The following is a 16,590-nucleotide window of genomic DNA, read 5'->3' on the forward strand; positions in this document are numbered from 1 at the left end:
AAAATGTCAAAGATAATGAGATAAAAAGTAGATTTGATGAGATAAAATGTTGTAATTTTGAGATAAAAATGGGAAATTATGAGATAAAATGTCAAAATAATGAGATAAAAGTAGATATGAGATAAAATGTTGTAATTATGAGATACAAATGATGAGATAAAAAGTTGTAAATTATGAGGTAAAATGATGAGATAAAAAGTTGAAATGATGAGATAAAATGAGATAAAAAGTTGAAATGATGAGATAAAATTATGAGATAAAAAGTTGAAATCCATCCATCCATCCATCTTCTTCCGCTTATCCGAGGTCGGGTCGCGGGGGCAGCAGCCTAAGCAGGGAAGCCCAGACTTCCCTCTCCCCAGCCACTTCGTCTAGCTCTTCCCGGGGGATCCCGAGGCGTTCCCAGGCCAGCCGGGAGACATAGTCTTCCCAACGTGTCCTGGGTCTTCCCCGTGGCCTCCTACCGGTCGGACGTGCCCTAAACACCTCCCTAGGGAGGCGTTCGGGTGGCATCCTGACCAGATGCCCGAACCACCTCATCTGGCTCCTCTCGATGTGGAGGAGCAGTGGCTTTACTTTGAGCTCCTCCCGGATGACAGAGCTTCTCACCCTATCTCTAAGGGAGAGACCCGCCACCCGGCGGAGGAAACTCATTTGGGCCGCTTGTACCCGTGATATTGTCCTTTCGGTCATAACCCAAAGCTCATGACCATAGGTGAGGATGGGAACGTAGATCGACCGGTAAATTGAGAGCTTTGCCTTGCGGCTCAGCTCCTTCTTCACCACAACGGACCGATACAGCGCCCGCATTACTGAAGACGCCGCACCGATCCGCCTGTCGATCTCACGAACCACTCTTCCCTCACTCGTGAACAAGACTCCGAGGTACTTGAACTCCTCCACTTGGGGCAAGATCTCCTCCCCAACCCGGAGATGGCACTCCACCCTTTTCCGGGCGAGAACCATGGACTCGGACTTGGAGGTGCTGATTCTCATCCCAGTCGCTTCACACTCAGCTGCGAACCGATCCAGTGAGAGCTGAAGATCCTGGCCAGATGAAGCCATCAGGACCACATCATCTGCAAAAAGCAGAGACCTAATCCCGCAGCCACCAAACCGGATCCCCTCAACGCCTTGACTGCGCCTAGAAATTCTGTCCATAAAAGTTATGAACAGAATCGGTGACAAAGGGCAGCCTTGGCGGAGTCCAACCCTCACTGGAAACGTGTCCGACTTACTGCCGGCAATGCGGACCAAGCTCTGACACTGATCATACAGGGAGCGGACCGCCACAATCAGACAGTCCGATACCCCATACCGTCTGAGCACTCCCCACAGGATTTCCCGAGGGACACGGTCGAATGCCTTTTCCAAGTCCACAAAGCACATGTAGACTGGTTGGGCAAACTCCCATGCACCCTCAAGGACCCTGCCGAGAGTATAGAGCTGGTCCACAGTTCCACGACCAGGACGAAAACCACACTGTTCCTCCTGAATCCGAGGTTCGACTATCCGGCGTAGCCTCCTCTCCAGTACACCTGAATAGACCTTACCGGGAAGGCTGAGGAGTGTGATCCCCCGATAGTTAGAACACACCCTCCGGTTCCCCTTTTTAAAGAGAGGAACCACCACCCCGGTCTGCCAATCCAGAGGTACCGCCCCCGATGTCCACGCCATGCTGCAGAGTCTTGTCAACCAAGACAGCCCCACAGCATCCAGAGCCTTAAGGAACTCCGGGCGGATCTCATCCACCCCCGGGGCCTTGCCACCGAGGAGCTTTTTAACTACCTCAGCAACCTCAGCCCCAGAAATAGGAGAGCCCACCACAGATTCCCCAGGCACTGCTTCCTCATAGGAAGACGTGTTGGTGGGATTGAGGAGGTCTTCGAAGTATTCCCTCCACCGATCCACAACATCCGCAGTCGAGGTCAGCAGAACACCATCCTCACTGTACACGGTGTTGATAGTGCACTGCTTCCCCTTCCTGAGGCGGCGGATGGTGGTCCAGAATCGCTTCGAAGCCGTCCGGAAGTCGTTTTCCATGGCTTCCCCGAACTCCTCCCATGTCCGAGTTTAATCATGAGATGAAATGAGATAAAACGTTGAAATCACGAGATAAAATTATGAGATAAAAAGTTGAACTAATGAGATAAAATTATGAGATAAAAAATTTGTAAATTATTAGATAAAATTATGAGATAAAAAGTTGAAATTATGAGATAAAAAGTTGAAATCCATCTATTCATCCATTTTCTACCGCTTGTCCCCTTTGGAGTCACGGGGGGTGCTGGAGCTTAAGTTGAAATGATGACATATAATTATGAGATAAAAAGTTGAAATGATGAGATAACATTATGAGATAAAAAATTTGAAATTATGAGATCAAATGAGATAAAAAGTTCAAATGATGAGATACAATTATGAGATAAAAAGTTGAAATGATGAGATCAAATTATGATATAAAAAGTTGAAATGATGAGATAAAAAGTTGAAATGATGAGATAAAATGATGTGATAAAAAATTGAAATTATGAGATAAAATTAGATAAAAAGTTGAAATCATGAGATCAAATTATGAGATAAAAAGTTGAAATGATGGGATACAATCACGAGATAAAAAGTTGAAATGATGAGATAAAACAATGAGATAAAAAATTGATATTGTGAGATAAAATGATGAGATAAAAAGGTGAAATTATGAGAGCAGTGCAGTTATGCAGATTATATTATTATTTCAACATTATATCTCATTATTACAACTTTATTATCTCAGAATTTCTACTCATCTTATAAGTGATTTTTATCTCACAATTTCTACTTTTTAGCTCATAATTATGACTTTCTATCACATTATTTTATATATGTGTATTTATTTATATGTACATTTATGTATTTATATATATGTTTATGTATTTATATATATGTTTATGTATCTATATATATATATGTATATTTGTGTATATATGTATGTATGTATTTATATGTATACATGTATATTTGTTCATATATATAGTATACTGTATGTGTATTTGTGTATATACAGTATATGTATATATGTATGTATGTATTTATATGTATACATGTATATTTGTGTATATATGTATATATGTATGTATGTATTTATATGTATACATGTATATTTGTTCATATATATGTATATTTGTGTATGTGTATATATGTATGTATTTATATGTATACATGTATATTTGTTCATATATATATATATATGTATATGTATATTTGTGTATATATATATGTATATATGTATGTATGTATTTATATGTATACATGTATATTTGTGTATATATGTATATATGTATGTATGTATTTATATGTATACATGTATATTTGTTCATATATATGTATATTTGTGTATATGTATTTATGTATATTTGTTCATATATATGTATATGTATATTTGTGTATATGCATATTTGTGTATATGTATGTATTTATGTGTATGTGTATGTATGTATTTATATGTATACATCTATATTTGTTCATATATATGTATATTTGTTCATATATATATGTATGTATTTATATGTATACATGTATATTTGTTCATATATATGTATATTTGTGTATATATATGTATGTATATATGTATGTATTTATATGTATACATGTATATTTTGCTGGATCTTGCTCAGTCTTTAGCCATCTTAGCTCTTCCTCCTCCAGTGATAGTGCTACTTACAAGAAGTGAAAACGAGGATGTATAACGTTGATAAATAATTAATTATAAACATTATTTATGGGTCTTATTCCCAGGGTTGCAGTAGTGGACCGTGTCACGGACTTCCTGTTGTTTCTGGGTAAAGTCCTGGTATCAGGAGGAACTGGTAAGTCCATAGTTACAGGTGAGGTGATGTCACACAGGTGACGTGTCGGGTGTTGCAGGTGTGCTGGCAGGCCTGTTCTTCACGGGCAGACTTCCTCTCCTCCAGGAACACGTTCCTCGTCTCCACCACTTCCTGCTCCCCACGCTGGTCAGTCAACCCCCGTGACGCAACACAGGAAGTGATGATGACGCAACACAGGAAGTGATAACTCCTCCTGTTTGTCTTCCGCATCAGACCGTCGTGGTGGGTTCTTACCTGGTCGCCCACGGCTTCTTCAGCGTCTACCTCACCTGTGTGGACACCTTCTTCCTCTGCTTCTGTGAGTGATATCTCATCTGTCGTTACCTGTCTGCACCTGATGATATCTCATCTGTTGTTATCTCACTGCACCTGATGATATCTCATCTGTTGTTAACTCACTGCACCTGATTATAATCTCACCTGTTGTTATCTGACTGCACCTGATGATATCTCACCTGTTGTTATCTCACTGCACCTGAGGATATGTCATATGTTGTTATCTCACTGCACCTGATGATATCTCATCTGTTGTTATCTGGCTGCACCTGATGATATCTCATCTGTTGTTATCTCACTGCACCTGATTATATCTCACCTGTTGTTATCTAACTGCACCTGATTATATCTCACCTGTTGTTATCTCACTGCACCTGATCATATCTCACCTGTTGTTATCTAACTGCACCTGACGATATCTCATCTGTTGTTATCTCACTGCACCTGATCATATCTCACCTGTTGTTATCTCACTGCACCTGATGATATCTCATCTGTTGTTATCTGACTGCACCTGAAGATATCTCACCTGTTGTTATCTGACTGCACCTGATCATATCTCATCCGTTTTTTATCTGACTGCACCTGATGATATCTCACCTGTTGTTATCTCACTGCACCTGATGATATCACACCTGTTGTTATCTCACTGCACCTGATGATATCTCATCTGTTGTTATCTGACTGCACCTGATCATATCTCATCTGTTGTTATCTGACTGCACCTGATGATATCTCATCTGTGGTTATCTCACTGCACCTGATAATATCTCACCTGTTGTTATCTGACTGCACCTGATGATATATTATCTGTTGTTATCTGACTACACCTAAAGATATCTCACTTGTTGTTATCTGACTGCACCTGATGATATCTCATCTGTCGTTATCTGTTTGCATATGATAATATCTCATTTGTTTTTATCTCACTGCACCTGATGATATTTCATCCGTTGTTATCTGACTGCACCTGATGATGTCTCATGTGTTATCTGACTGCACCTGATGATATCCCATCTGTTGCTATCTCACTGCACCTGATGATATCTCATCTGTTGTTATCTGACTGCACTTGATGATATCTCATCTGTTGTTATCTCACTGCACCTGATAATATCTCACCTGTTGTTATCTGACTGCACCTGATGATATCTCATCTGTTTTTATCTCACTGCACCTGATAATATCTCACCTGTTATCTGACTGCACCTGATTATATCTCATCTGTTGTTATCTGAATGCACCTGATGATATCTCACCTGTTGTTATCTGACTGCATCTGATGATATCTCATGTGTCGTTGTCTGACTGCACCTGATTATATCTCATGTGTTGTTATCTGGCTGCACCTGATGATATCTCACCTGTTGTTATCTGACTGCACCTGATCATATCTCACGTGTCGTTGTCTGACTGCACCTGATGATATCTCATGTGTTATGAATATTTGACATATTTAGGCTCCAAGTATTTCATATCACATTTTCTATTTTAAACATTTTGGGGGATAAATATTGCATATTTTGTTTTTTCCATAAAAAAACAGAGTTTAGTTTGATAAAGAGGACTTTTCACTTTCAACTTCATCTCAGCAGTTAGATCCGAAGTGTTAAAAGTCAAAAAATAATATAATATTTTCAACACTGGGACCACTTTGGGTCCCGGGGACGTTTAACGCTCACCAAAGTTTCTTCCTGAGTGACGTCTCTGAATGCTAAAATGCTAACCTTCTTGTAAATTCTCCTCAGGTGACGACCTGGAGAGGAATGACGGTAGCTCAGAAAAGCCTTTCCTCACGTCCCCAGACTTGCACAGCATTCTGGGAAAATCCTGGCGGTCACATTGAAAAGCAAGATGGAGAATCCTGGAGGTGACGCAGGCTCGGTATCCTTCTATCTCATTTGGGTTCCGCAACAAGAGGTACCGGCCCCCGGACCAAGGGACACGCACAAAGTTAACTTTGGGTTTGGATCCGTGCCAAGGCGGGACTGAATCATGGACAAAAGCTAAGGAGCATTTTAGAGACAGTTTTGAAGAATCTGCAGCAATAAAAACTTTTGTAATACGATGCCAACATGAAGACGTGACACCATGACTGGACCGACCACAAAAGCGGTTCCAAACCTTTTGACTTGGTTACTACTCAAATAAATATATACAGTATGAATTAGGGCTGCCAAAAATGTATTTTATTTATAACGATCTTTCATCGCTTAAAAATATCTATGTTTTTAGGGTTAGGTTTAGGGTTCGGGTTCTCTAACCCTAACCCTCATCTTACCTGTTGCGATCACGAACACCATCAAGTTTTGCCATTGCCACAAATCTCACACCAGACTTCCCATTACAATTTTAATAGTAAAAGCTGATATTTTCCTAGATTGTGTCTATAAATTGATTGAAAAAAACGTATTAAAACACTTTTAAACTGTAATATTTGACACACTTTTAAAGCATCTCGCAAAGTTTTAAAGGTTAAAAAACATTCGCCATTTGGGGGAATACCCCAGGAGAGTCTCATACTGGTGACGACACACCTGATGGTATCGAAGACTTTTACAGTGGTGGTGGCACACGGTTTTTATGAGTTAATATCCACAAAAATAATCATATTCATCGACTAGAGTAGTGTGTGATACACAAAAATAAAACGCAAGAAAGAAAACATTCTTATCTTAAACTGTTTGTTTTGTGTTGTAAGTAGATTCCTCCACTGGGGGGCACTGTGGGACAATGTTGACGTTCATTGAGATGTGGGTTAGGGTTAGGGTTAGGGATCTCTAATCCTAACCCTCATCCTACCTGTTGCGATCACGAACACCATCAAGTTTTGCCATTGCCACAAATCTTGTTGCTACTACCGGTTGAATGGTTTAGTGAGGTCCTTGGATCGGCCCCGCGGAGGGTCTACTCAGGCTCTGGTGGAGCCCGAGAAGACGGTCAAACTTGACTATCTAGAGGAAGTAAAAGTCGTAACAAGGTTTCCGTAGGTGAACCTGCGGAAGGATCATTACCGGACAAGATGGAAGTCTCTGGGCTTTGGGGCGGGTTTCGGCCCGCCCCTTGGTGCGTGTGGTGCGGCGGGCTCCGTGACCGACGGCGGGTCCTCACGGCCCGATGGCGGCGCGTCCCAGCGGGCCATGCGTCGGGGTTGATACGCAGAAGTCTCAGGGCCTCGTGGCTGGGGGGGCGTGTTTTGCCCCCCCCCCCCCCCCCCCCCAACCCCACTTGGCGGCGCGGTCCCAGCGGTGCCGCACAGTTTTGGGGATCAACGCAGAAGTCTCAGGGCTTTGGGGCGGGTTTTGGCCCACCCTTTGGCGCGTGTGGCACGGCCCGGGCCGGCGGGCGCGTCCCAGCGGGTCGCTCGCCTTTTGGAACCATGACCGGCATCCGCTTCCGAGCGGGGGGTTTCGGGCACCCAACCCGCCTGCCTCCCAAGGAGGGAGGAGGGGGGGTTAATGTCTTCCATCTAACCTACTTAGTGGCCTAGTGGTTAGAGTGTCCGCCCTGAGATGGGTAGGTTGTGAATTCAAACCCCGGCCGAGTCATACCAAAGACTATAAAAATGGGAGCCATTACCTCCCTGCTTGGCACTCAGCATCAAGGGTTGGAATTAGGGGTTACATCACCAAAATGATTCCGGGGCGCGGTCACCACTGCTGCTCACTGCTCCCCTCACCTCCCAGGGGGTGATCAAGGGTGATGGGTCAAATGCAGAGAATAATTTCGCCACACCTAGTGTGTGTGTGACAATCATTGGCACTTTAACTTTAACTCACACCAGGCTTCCCATAACAATTTTAATAGTAAAAGCTGATATTTTCCTAGATTGTGTCAATAAATTGATTGAAGAAACGTATTAAAACACTTTTAAACTGTAATATTTGACACACTTTTAAAGCATCTCGCAAAGTTTTAAGGGTTAACAACAGCTGCCATTTGGGGGAATACCCCGGGAGAGTCGGGGTATTTTAACTCATAAAAAGCACAGTTTTGATTAGTTAAAATCCACAAAAACAAATCATATTAAAAAGAAAACGTAAAAAATAAAACTTTGTTTTGTGTAGTAAGTAGATTCCTCCACTGGGGGGCACTGTGGGACAATGTTGACGTTCATTGAGATGTGGCACTGCACCATCTTTTTATTATTATTATTTTTTTTTTTACAAAAATGAAGTTGTTTATATGTGTTAATCAACAAAATTATAATTTTACCTTAAACCTTGAAATATCTTCCGATTTTTCAGTGAGGTGTTTATGTCTATAATCCACTTATACAACTTGTATTTTATTGTTGGATATTTAGTTTTTATATTACTTTAATTACCTTTGTCTGCTGGGCTGAAGTCGACCAATAGCGTGCAGGGAGTGTGAAAGTGGGCGTGTCCACGCCGAGGCGAGGGTTGGAGGGGTCGGGAGCAGCAGACGACAAATCCCCCGACCTTCATGAACGCATCGTTTGCAAACATTGACTGGAAATATTACATTCAAATATTAAATTAAAAGTATAGATTTCAGCTGCCGGAGTGAAGAAGTTGGCGCCATGCCGGTACGGCGCGGTCATGTGGCGACACAGAACACCTTCCTGGACACCATCATCCGCAAGTTCGAGGGTCAGAGTGAGTACTGAGAACTTCTCACCATTTTCTGGAAGTCTTTGGTTTACTTTCCACTGAGCATCGCCACAAATCAGATCACAAGAAGAAGAAGAAGAAGCCCTGTGATTGGTTGTTGGGGTTTTGGCGGGAGAGTAACCAGGAAGTCCCGTAAAAGTTGATTGATTTGTTGTCGACTCGTTTGAAGTTCCCAAAGCAGCCCTGATCAATTGTGCTATCACTATTATCTAACTCTTATACCTTATTAACATTTAATTAACGTGTTATTCCTCATAACTACACCCTGACTATGTCAACATTTATATAAAAATAACACTTTTTGTGCGGCATAAACCAGCACAAATGATTGGGACACGTTTGGGGTCATTTTGACAAAGGAAGGGTTGTAGGTATGATCAATAACACATTAATACAATAAAAACCTTAATTACTTAAAAACATAACAGCACAAACTAAACTTTTTGCAGCACAAATGTAGCACAAACAAATTGGACAAGTTTGGGGTCCATTTTGACAAAGTTTGTGGGTCGGGGGAAGGTGGGGTTGTAGGTATGAACAATAACACATTAATTACACGTTAATAACAAAAACCTTAATTACTTAAAGATATAATGACAAACTAAACTTGTTGCAGCACAAATGTAGCAAAAACAAATTGGACAAGTTTGGGGTGATGTTGACATAATTCTGTGGGTGGAGAGTGGGGTTGTAGGTATGATCAATAACAATGATTACACATGAATAACATAACATTTAATTTAAAAACACAACGACACAAACCAAACGTTATGCAGCACAAATGTAGCACAAACAAATCGGACAAGTTTGGGGTGATTTGACATAGTTCTGGGGGTCGGGGGGTGGGGGTGGTGTAGGTATGACCAATAAGACATTAATTACACATTAATAACAGAAAAATGACTAATAACTTAAAAACATAACACAAACCAAACATTTGGCAGCACAAACTAGCACAAAAAAATTGGACACATTTGGGGCAATTTTGACATAGTTCAGGGGTGGAGGGTGGGGGGATTGTAGGTTTGATCAATAACACATTAATTGCACATTAATAACATAAAAACCTTAACATAAAAACATAAGAGCACAAACTAAACTTTTTGCAGCACAAACGTAGCTCAAACAAATTTGACAAGTTTGGGGTGATTTTGACATAGTTTGGGGGTGGAGGGGGGAGGGGGGGGTTGTAGGTATAATCAATAACACATGAATTACACATTAATAACATAAAAATGATGAATAACTTAAAAACATAATGGCACAAACTAAAATTTTGGCAGCACAAATGTAGCACAAACAAATTGATCAAGTTTGGGGTGATTTTGACATAGTTCTGGGGGTGGAGGGGGGGGGGCCTTGTAGGTATGATCAATAATACATTAATTACACATTAATAACATAAAAACATTTAACTTAAAAACATAACACAAACTAAACATTTTGTAGCACAAATTTAGCACAAACAATTGGTCAAGATTGGGGTGATTTTGACATAGTTTGTGAGCGGTGGGGGGGGGGGGGGTTGTAGGTATGATCAATAACACATTAATTACACATTAATAACATAAAAACCTTAAGAACTTAAAAACATAATGACACAAACTAAACTTTCTGCAGCACAAATTTAGCACAAACGATTGTTCAAGTTTAGGGTGATTTTGACAAAGGGTGGGGGTGGTAGGGGGGTTGTAGGTATGATCAATAACACATTAATTACACATTAATAACATGAAAACCTTAACTTAAAAACATAACACAAACTAAACTTTCTGCAGCACAAACGATTGTTCAAGTTTGGGGTGATTTTGACAAAGGGTGGTGGTGGTCGTGGGGTGGTTGTAGGTATGAGCAATAACTCATTAATTACACATTAATAACATAAAAATGACTAATAACTTAAAAATATAATGACACAAACTAAACATTTTGCAGCACAAATGTAGCACATACTAATTGGACAAGTTTGGGGGGATTTGACAAAGGGTGGTGGTGGTGAGGGCGGGGGGGGGGGGGTTGGAGGTTTGATCAATAACACATTAATTACACATTAATAACATAAAAATGACTAATAAATTAAAAACATTACGACACAAAATAAACTTTCTGCAGCACAAATGTAGCACAAACAAATTGATCAGGTTTGGGGTGATTTGACATAGTTTGTGGGTGGAGGGGGGGTGTAGGTATGATCAATAACACATGAATTACACATTAATAACATAAAAACATTTAACTTAAAAACATAACACAAACTAAACTTTTTGTAGCACAAATTTAGCACAAACAATTGGTCAAGTTTGGGGTGATTTTGACATAGTTTGTGAGCGGTGGAGGGGGGGGGTTGTAGGTATGATCAATATCACATTAATTACACATTAATAACATAAAAACCTTAATAACTTAAAAACATAACGACACAAACTAAACTTTCTGCAGCACAAATTTAGCACAAACAAATTGATCAAGTTTGGGGTGATTTGACATAGTTTGTGGGTGGAGGGGGGTTGTAGGTATGATCAATAACACATTAATTACACATTAATAACATAAAAACCTTAATAACTTAAAAACATAACACAAACTAAACTTTTGTAGCACAAATGTAGCACAAACAAATTGATCAAGATTGGGGTGATTTTGACATAGTTCTGGGGGTGTGGGGGGGGGGGTGTAGGTATGATCAATAACACATTAATTACACATTAATAACATAAAAACATTTAACTTAAAAACATAACACAAACTAAACTTTTTGTAGCACAAATTTAGCACAAACAAATTGATCAAGTTCGGGGTGATTTGACATAGTTTGTGGGTGGAGGGGGGGGTGTAGGTATGATCAATAACACATGAATTACACATTAATAACATAAAAACCTTAATAACTTAAAAACATAACGACAAAATAAACGTTTTGCAGCACAAATGTAGCACAAACGATTGTTTAAGTTTGGGGTGATTTTGACAAAGGGTGGGGGTGGAGGGGAGGGGGGGTTGTAAGTATGATCAATAACACATTAATTACACATTAATAACATAAACACCTTAATAACTTAAAAACATAACGACACAAACTAAACTTTCTGCAGCACAAATTTAGCACAAACAATTGGTCAAGTTTGGGGTGATTTGACATAGTGTGTGGGTGGAGGGGGGGTTGTAAGTATGATCAATAACACATTAATTACACATTAATAACATAAAAACCTTAATAACTTAAAAACATAACACAAACCAAACTTTTGTAGCACAAATGTAGCACAAACAAATTGATCAAGTTTGGGGTGATTTTGACATAGTTCTGGGGGTGTAGGGGGTGGTTGTAGGTATGATCAATAACACATTAATTACACATTAATAACATAAAAACCTTAATAACTTAAAAACATAACAACAAAATAAACGTTTTGCAGCACAAATGTAGCACAAACGATTGTTTAAGTTTGGGGTGATTTTGACAAAGGGTGGGGGTGGAGGGGAGGGGGGGTTGTAAGTATGATCAATAACACATTAATTACACATTAATAACATAAAAACCTTAATAACTTAAAAACATAACACAAACTAAACTTTTGTAGCACAAATGTAGCACAAACAAATTGATCAAGTTTGGGGTGATTTTGACATAGTTCTGGGGGTGGAGGGGGGGGGGCGTTGTAGGTATGATCAATAACACATTAATTACACATTAATAACATAAAAACATTTAACTTAAAAACATAACGACACAAACTAAACTTTCTGCAGCACAAATTTAGCACAAACAAATTGATCAAGTTTGGGGTGATTTGACATAGTTTGTGGGTGGAGGGGGGGTTGTAGGTATGATCAATAACACATTAATTACACATTAATAACATAAAAACATGTAACTTAAAAACATAACACAAACTAATCTTTTTGTAGCACAAATTTAGCACAAACAAATTGTTCAAGTTCGGGGTGATTTTGATAAAGGGTGGGGGTGGAGGGGAGGGGGGTTGTAAGTATGATCAATAACACATTAATTACACATTAATAACATAAAAACCTTAATAACTTAAAAACATAACACAAACTAAACTTCTGTAGCACAAATGTAGCACAAACAAATTGATCAAGTTTGGGGTGATTTTGGCATAGTTCTTCGGGTGGAGGGGGGGGGGGCGTTGTAGGTATGATCAATAACACATTAATTATACATTAATAACATAAAAACCTTAACTTAAAAACATAACGACACAAACTAAACTTTTTGTAGCACAAATGTAGCACAAACGAATTGGACAAGTTTGGGGTGATTTTGGCATAGTTCTTGGGGTGGAGGGGGGGGGGGGCATTGTAGGTATGATCAATAACACATTAATTACACATTAATGACATAAAAACCTTAAGAACTTAAAAACATAACGACACAAACTAAACTTTCTGCACCACAAATGTAGCACAAACGATTGTTCAAATTTAGGGTGATTTTGACAGAGTGGGGTGGTGGAGACGGGGGGTTGTAAGTATGATCAATAACACATTAATTACACATTAATAACATGAAAACCTTAACTTAAAAACATAACACAAACTAAACTTTCTGCAGCACAAACGATTGTTCAAGTTTGGGGTGATTTTGACAAAGGGTGGTGGTGGTCGTGGGTGGGTTGTAGGTATGATCAATAACACATTAATTACACATTAATAACATAAAAATGACTAATAACTTAAAAATATAATGACACAAACTAAACATTTTGCAGCACAAATGTAGCACATACTAATTGGACAAGTTTGGGGTGATTTTGACAAAGGGTGGTGGTGGTGGTGGGGGGGAGGGGTTGTAGGTATGATCAATAACACATTCATTACACATTAATAACATAAAAATGACTAATAACTTAAAAACATAACGACACAAAATAAACTTTCTGCAGCACAAATGTAGCACAAACGATTGTTCAAGTTTGAGGTTATTTTGACAAAGGGTGGGGGTTGAGGGGGGGGGGTTGTAGGTATGATCAATAACACATTAATTACACATTAATAACATAAAAACATTTAACTTAAAAACATAACATAAACTAAACTTTTTTCAGCACAAATGTAGCACAAAAAAATCGGACAAGTTTGGGGTGATTTTGAAATAGTTTAGAGGTTGGGGGGGGTAGTAGGTATGATCAATAACACATTAATTACACATTAATAACATAAAAACATTTAACTTAAAAACATAACACAAACTAAACTTTTTGCAGCACAAATGTAGCACAAACAAATCGGACAAGTTTGGGGTGATTTGAAATAGTTTAGAGGTTGGGGGGGGGGGTAGTAGGTATGATCAATAACACAGTAATTACACATTAATAACATAAAAACCCTAATAAATTAAAAACCCAACAGCGCAAACTAAACTTTATGCAGCACAAATGTAGCACAAACTAAACCTTTTGCAGCACAAATGTAGCACAAACTAATTGGACAAGTTGGGGGTGATTTTGACATAGTACGGGTGAGGGGTAGGGGGGGTTTAGTTATGATTAATAACACATTAATTACACGGTAATACCATAAAAAACATAACATTGTTAATAACTCGGAACCTATAATACTTAGACCAAAGATGTTTGCAGCACAAACGATTGGAACCAGTTTGGGGAGATTTTGACATTGAAGGGGGAGGGGCACAGAGTGGGGCGGGGTTTGGGCTATCCATTAATCTGTAAGTAAAAAATATAACAATCAAAAAAGAGTTGCCTTTGCAAATTGTGTAACGAGGCTGCTATACATTTATGTAAATAATTGTAAAACGGAGTGTCACACCCCTGCCGTAGGGGGTATGGTAACTGCTAAGCTAAAGGTCTTGAATGTAAACATGAGTGGGTGGATCGATACGTGTATGATCAATACTACAGTAATCACATCAATCATTTTCATTTTGACAAATTGTTTTTTGTCGTTTTTGTTATTGTTTACGAACTCAGGAAGTGGATCCATACCCAAATGTGTAGTATCGTCTAAAACTAGCATTAGTAATGATTCAATTTTATTCTGGATTTGTGGGAGAGTGTAACGTTCCTTGCCTCCGCAGACCGTAAGTTCATCATCGCCAACGCCCAGGTGGAGAACTGTGCCATCATCTTCTGCAACGACGCCTTCTGCGGGCTCTGCGGTTACACCCGGGCTGAGGTGATGCAGAAGCCGTGCACCTGTAGCTTCCTGTACGGACCCCTCACCAACAGACCGGCGGTGGCGCAGATGACCAAAGCTCTCCTGGGAGCTGAGGAGAGGAAGGTGGAGATTACTCTCTACACCAAGGAAGGTACACCGATTCTTCATCTGCAGCTCGCACCAATGATATGAACATGAGCGGTCTGAGTTTGAATCTTGGTTCTGACGTCTGAAACATGGAAGGTAGTTAAAGTCAACGGGATTCAAACTCCCGAATGACAGCTTCTGTCTCTAAGGGAGCGCCCCGCCACCCGGCGGAGGAAACTCATTTCGATTGTCCCCATGATCTTGTTTTCCATCAAGCTCATGACCATGGGTGAGGAGGTAGATCGACCGGTGAATTGAAAACTTTGACTTCCGGCTCTTTCCTGTCCGTCATCCATGGATGACATATGTTTGGCCAGTGGAGAGCCGTCTCATTGGCAGCCTCCGCATTGGTCATCCAGGAGTGGGCATCTTCTGCATGGATTGTTCAGACGTTCCTCACTTACAGGCTGGGTCTGTTGCATCAGCATCGCCCCATTCCCCCATGTTGGTCTTGCAGCGGCCCAAGCCCTTGCAAAATCTGTCGAGCGACTTCCACGTCTTCCATGTAGATTTACCGTATGACCGGGTGTTAGTTGTTACTTGGTTTGGGTCTGTTGCATCAGCATCGCCCCATTCCCCCATGTTGGTCTTGCAGCGGCCCAAGCCCTTGCAAAGTCTGTTGAGCGACTTCCACGTCTTCCATGTAGATTTACAGTATGACCGGGTGTTAGTTGTTCCTTGGTTTGGTTTTGTTGCATCAGCATCGCCCCATTCCTCCATGTTGGTCTTGCAGCGGCCCAAGCCCTTGCAAGGTCTGTGGAGCGACTTCCACGTCTTCCATGTAGGTTTACCGTATGACCGGGTGTTAGTTGTTCCTTGGTTTGGTTTTGTTGCATCAGCATTGCACCATTCCCCCATGTTAGTCTTGCAGCGGCCCAAGTCCGTGTAAGGTCTGTCGAGCGACTTCCACGTCTTCCATGTTGATTTACCGTACGACTGGGTATTAGTTGTTACTTGGTTTGGGTCTGTTGCATCAGCATCGCCCCATTCCCCCATGTTAGTCTTGCAGCGGCCCAAGCCCTTGCAAGGTCTGTGGAGCAACTTCCACGTCTTCCATGTAGATTTACCGTATGACCGGGTGTTAGTTGTTCCTTGGTTTGGTTTTGTTGCATCAGCATTGCACCATTCCCCCATGTTAGTCTTGCAGCGGCCCAAGCCCTTGCAAAGTCTGTCGAGTGACTTCCACGTCTTCCATGTAGATTTACCGTATGACCGGGTGTTAGTTGTTACTTGGTTTGGGTCTGTTGCATCAGCATCGCCCCATTCCCCCATGTTGGTCTTGCAGCGGCCCAAGCCCTTGCAAGGTCTGTGGAGCGACTTCCACGTCTTCCATGTAGATTTACCGTATGACCGGGTGTTAGTTGTTCCTTGGTTTGGTTTTGTTGCATCAGCTTGCCCCATTCCCCCATGTTAGTCTTGCAGCGGCCCAAGCCCTTGCAAGGTCTGTGGAGCGACTTCCACGTCTTCCATGTAGGTTTACCGTATGACCGGGTGTTAGTTGTTCCTTGGTTTGGTTTTGTTGCATC

General features: G+C 40.7%; 2 protein-coding genes across 2 annotated transcripts in view; both read left to right on the top strand.

Annotated features, from left to right (window-relative positions):
- Nucleotides 1–6,791, top strand: part of LOC133664771 (choline transporter-like protein 5-A) — a 49,290-nt gene extending 42,499 nt beyond the window's left edge. The window contains exons 19-22 of the mRNA XM_062069670.1: nucleotides 3,775–3,845; nucleotides 3,904–3,992; nucleotides 4,080–4,164; nucleotides 5,891–6,791. Of these exons, the coding sequence (XP_061925654.1) occupies nucleotides 3,775–3,845; nucleotides 3,904–3,992; nucleotides 4,080–4,164; nucleotides 5,891–5,988 (343 nt within the window). The 3' untranslated portion in view covers nucleotides 5,989–6,791. The remainder of the gene's footprint in view (nucleotides 1–3,774; nucleotides 3,846–3,903; nucleotides 3,993–4,079; nucleotides 4,165–5,890) is intronic.
- Nucleotides 6,792–8,615: 1,824 nt separating this feature from the next.
- The window catches only part of LOC133664773 (potassium voltage-gated channel subfamily H member 6-like), a 63,542-nt gene continuing 55,567 nt past the window's right edge, over nucleotides 8,616–16,590 (top strand). The window contains exons 1-2 of the mRNA XM_062069672.1: nucleotides 8,616–8,761; nucleotides 14,838–15,068. Of these exons, the coding sequence (XP_061925656.1) occupies nucleotides 8,686–8,761; nucleotides 14,838–15,068 (307 nt within the window). The 5' untranslated portion in view covers nucleotides 8,616–8,685. The remainder of the gene's footprint in view (nucleotides 8,762–14,837; nucleotides 15,069–16,590) is intronic.

Source organism: Entelurus aequoreus, linkage group LG14 (genome assembly GCF_033978785.1).
Source record: "Entelurus aequoreus isolate RoL-2023_Sb linkage group LG14, RoL_Eaeq_v1.1, whole genome shotgun sequence".
NCBI lineage: Eukaryota > Metazoa > Chordata > Actinopteri > Syngnathiformes > Syngnathidae > Entelurus > Entelurus aequoreus.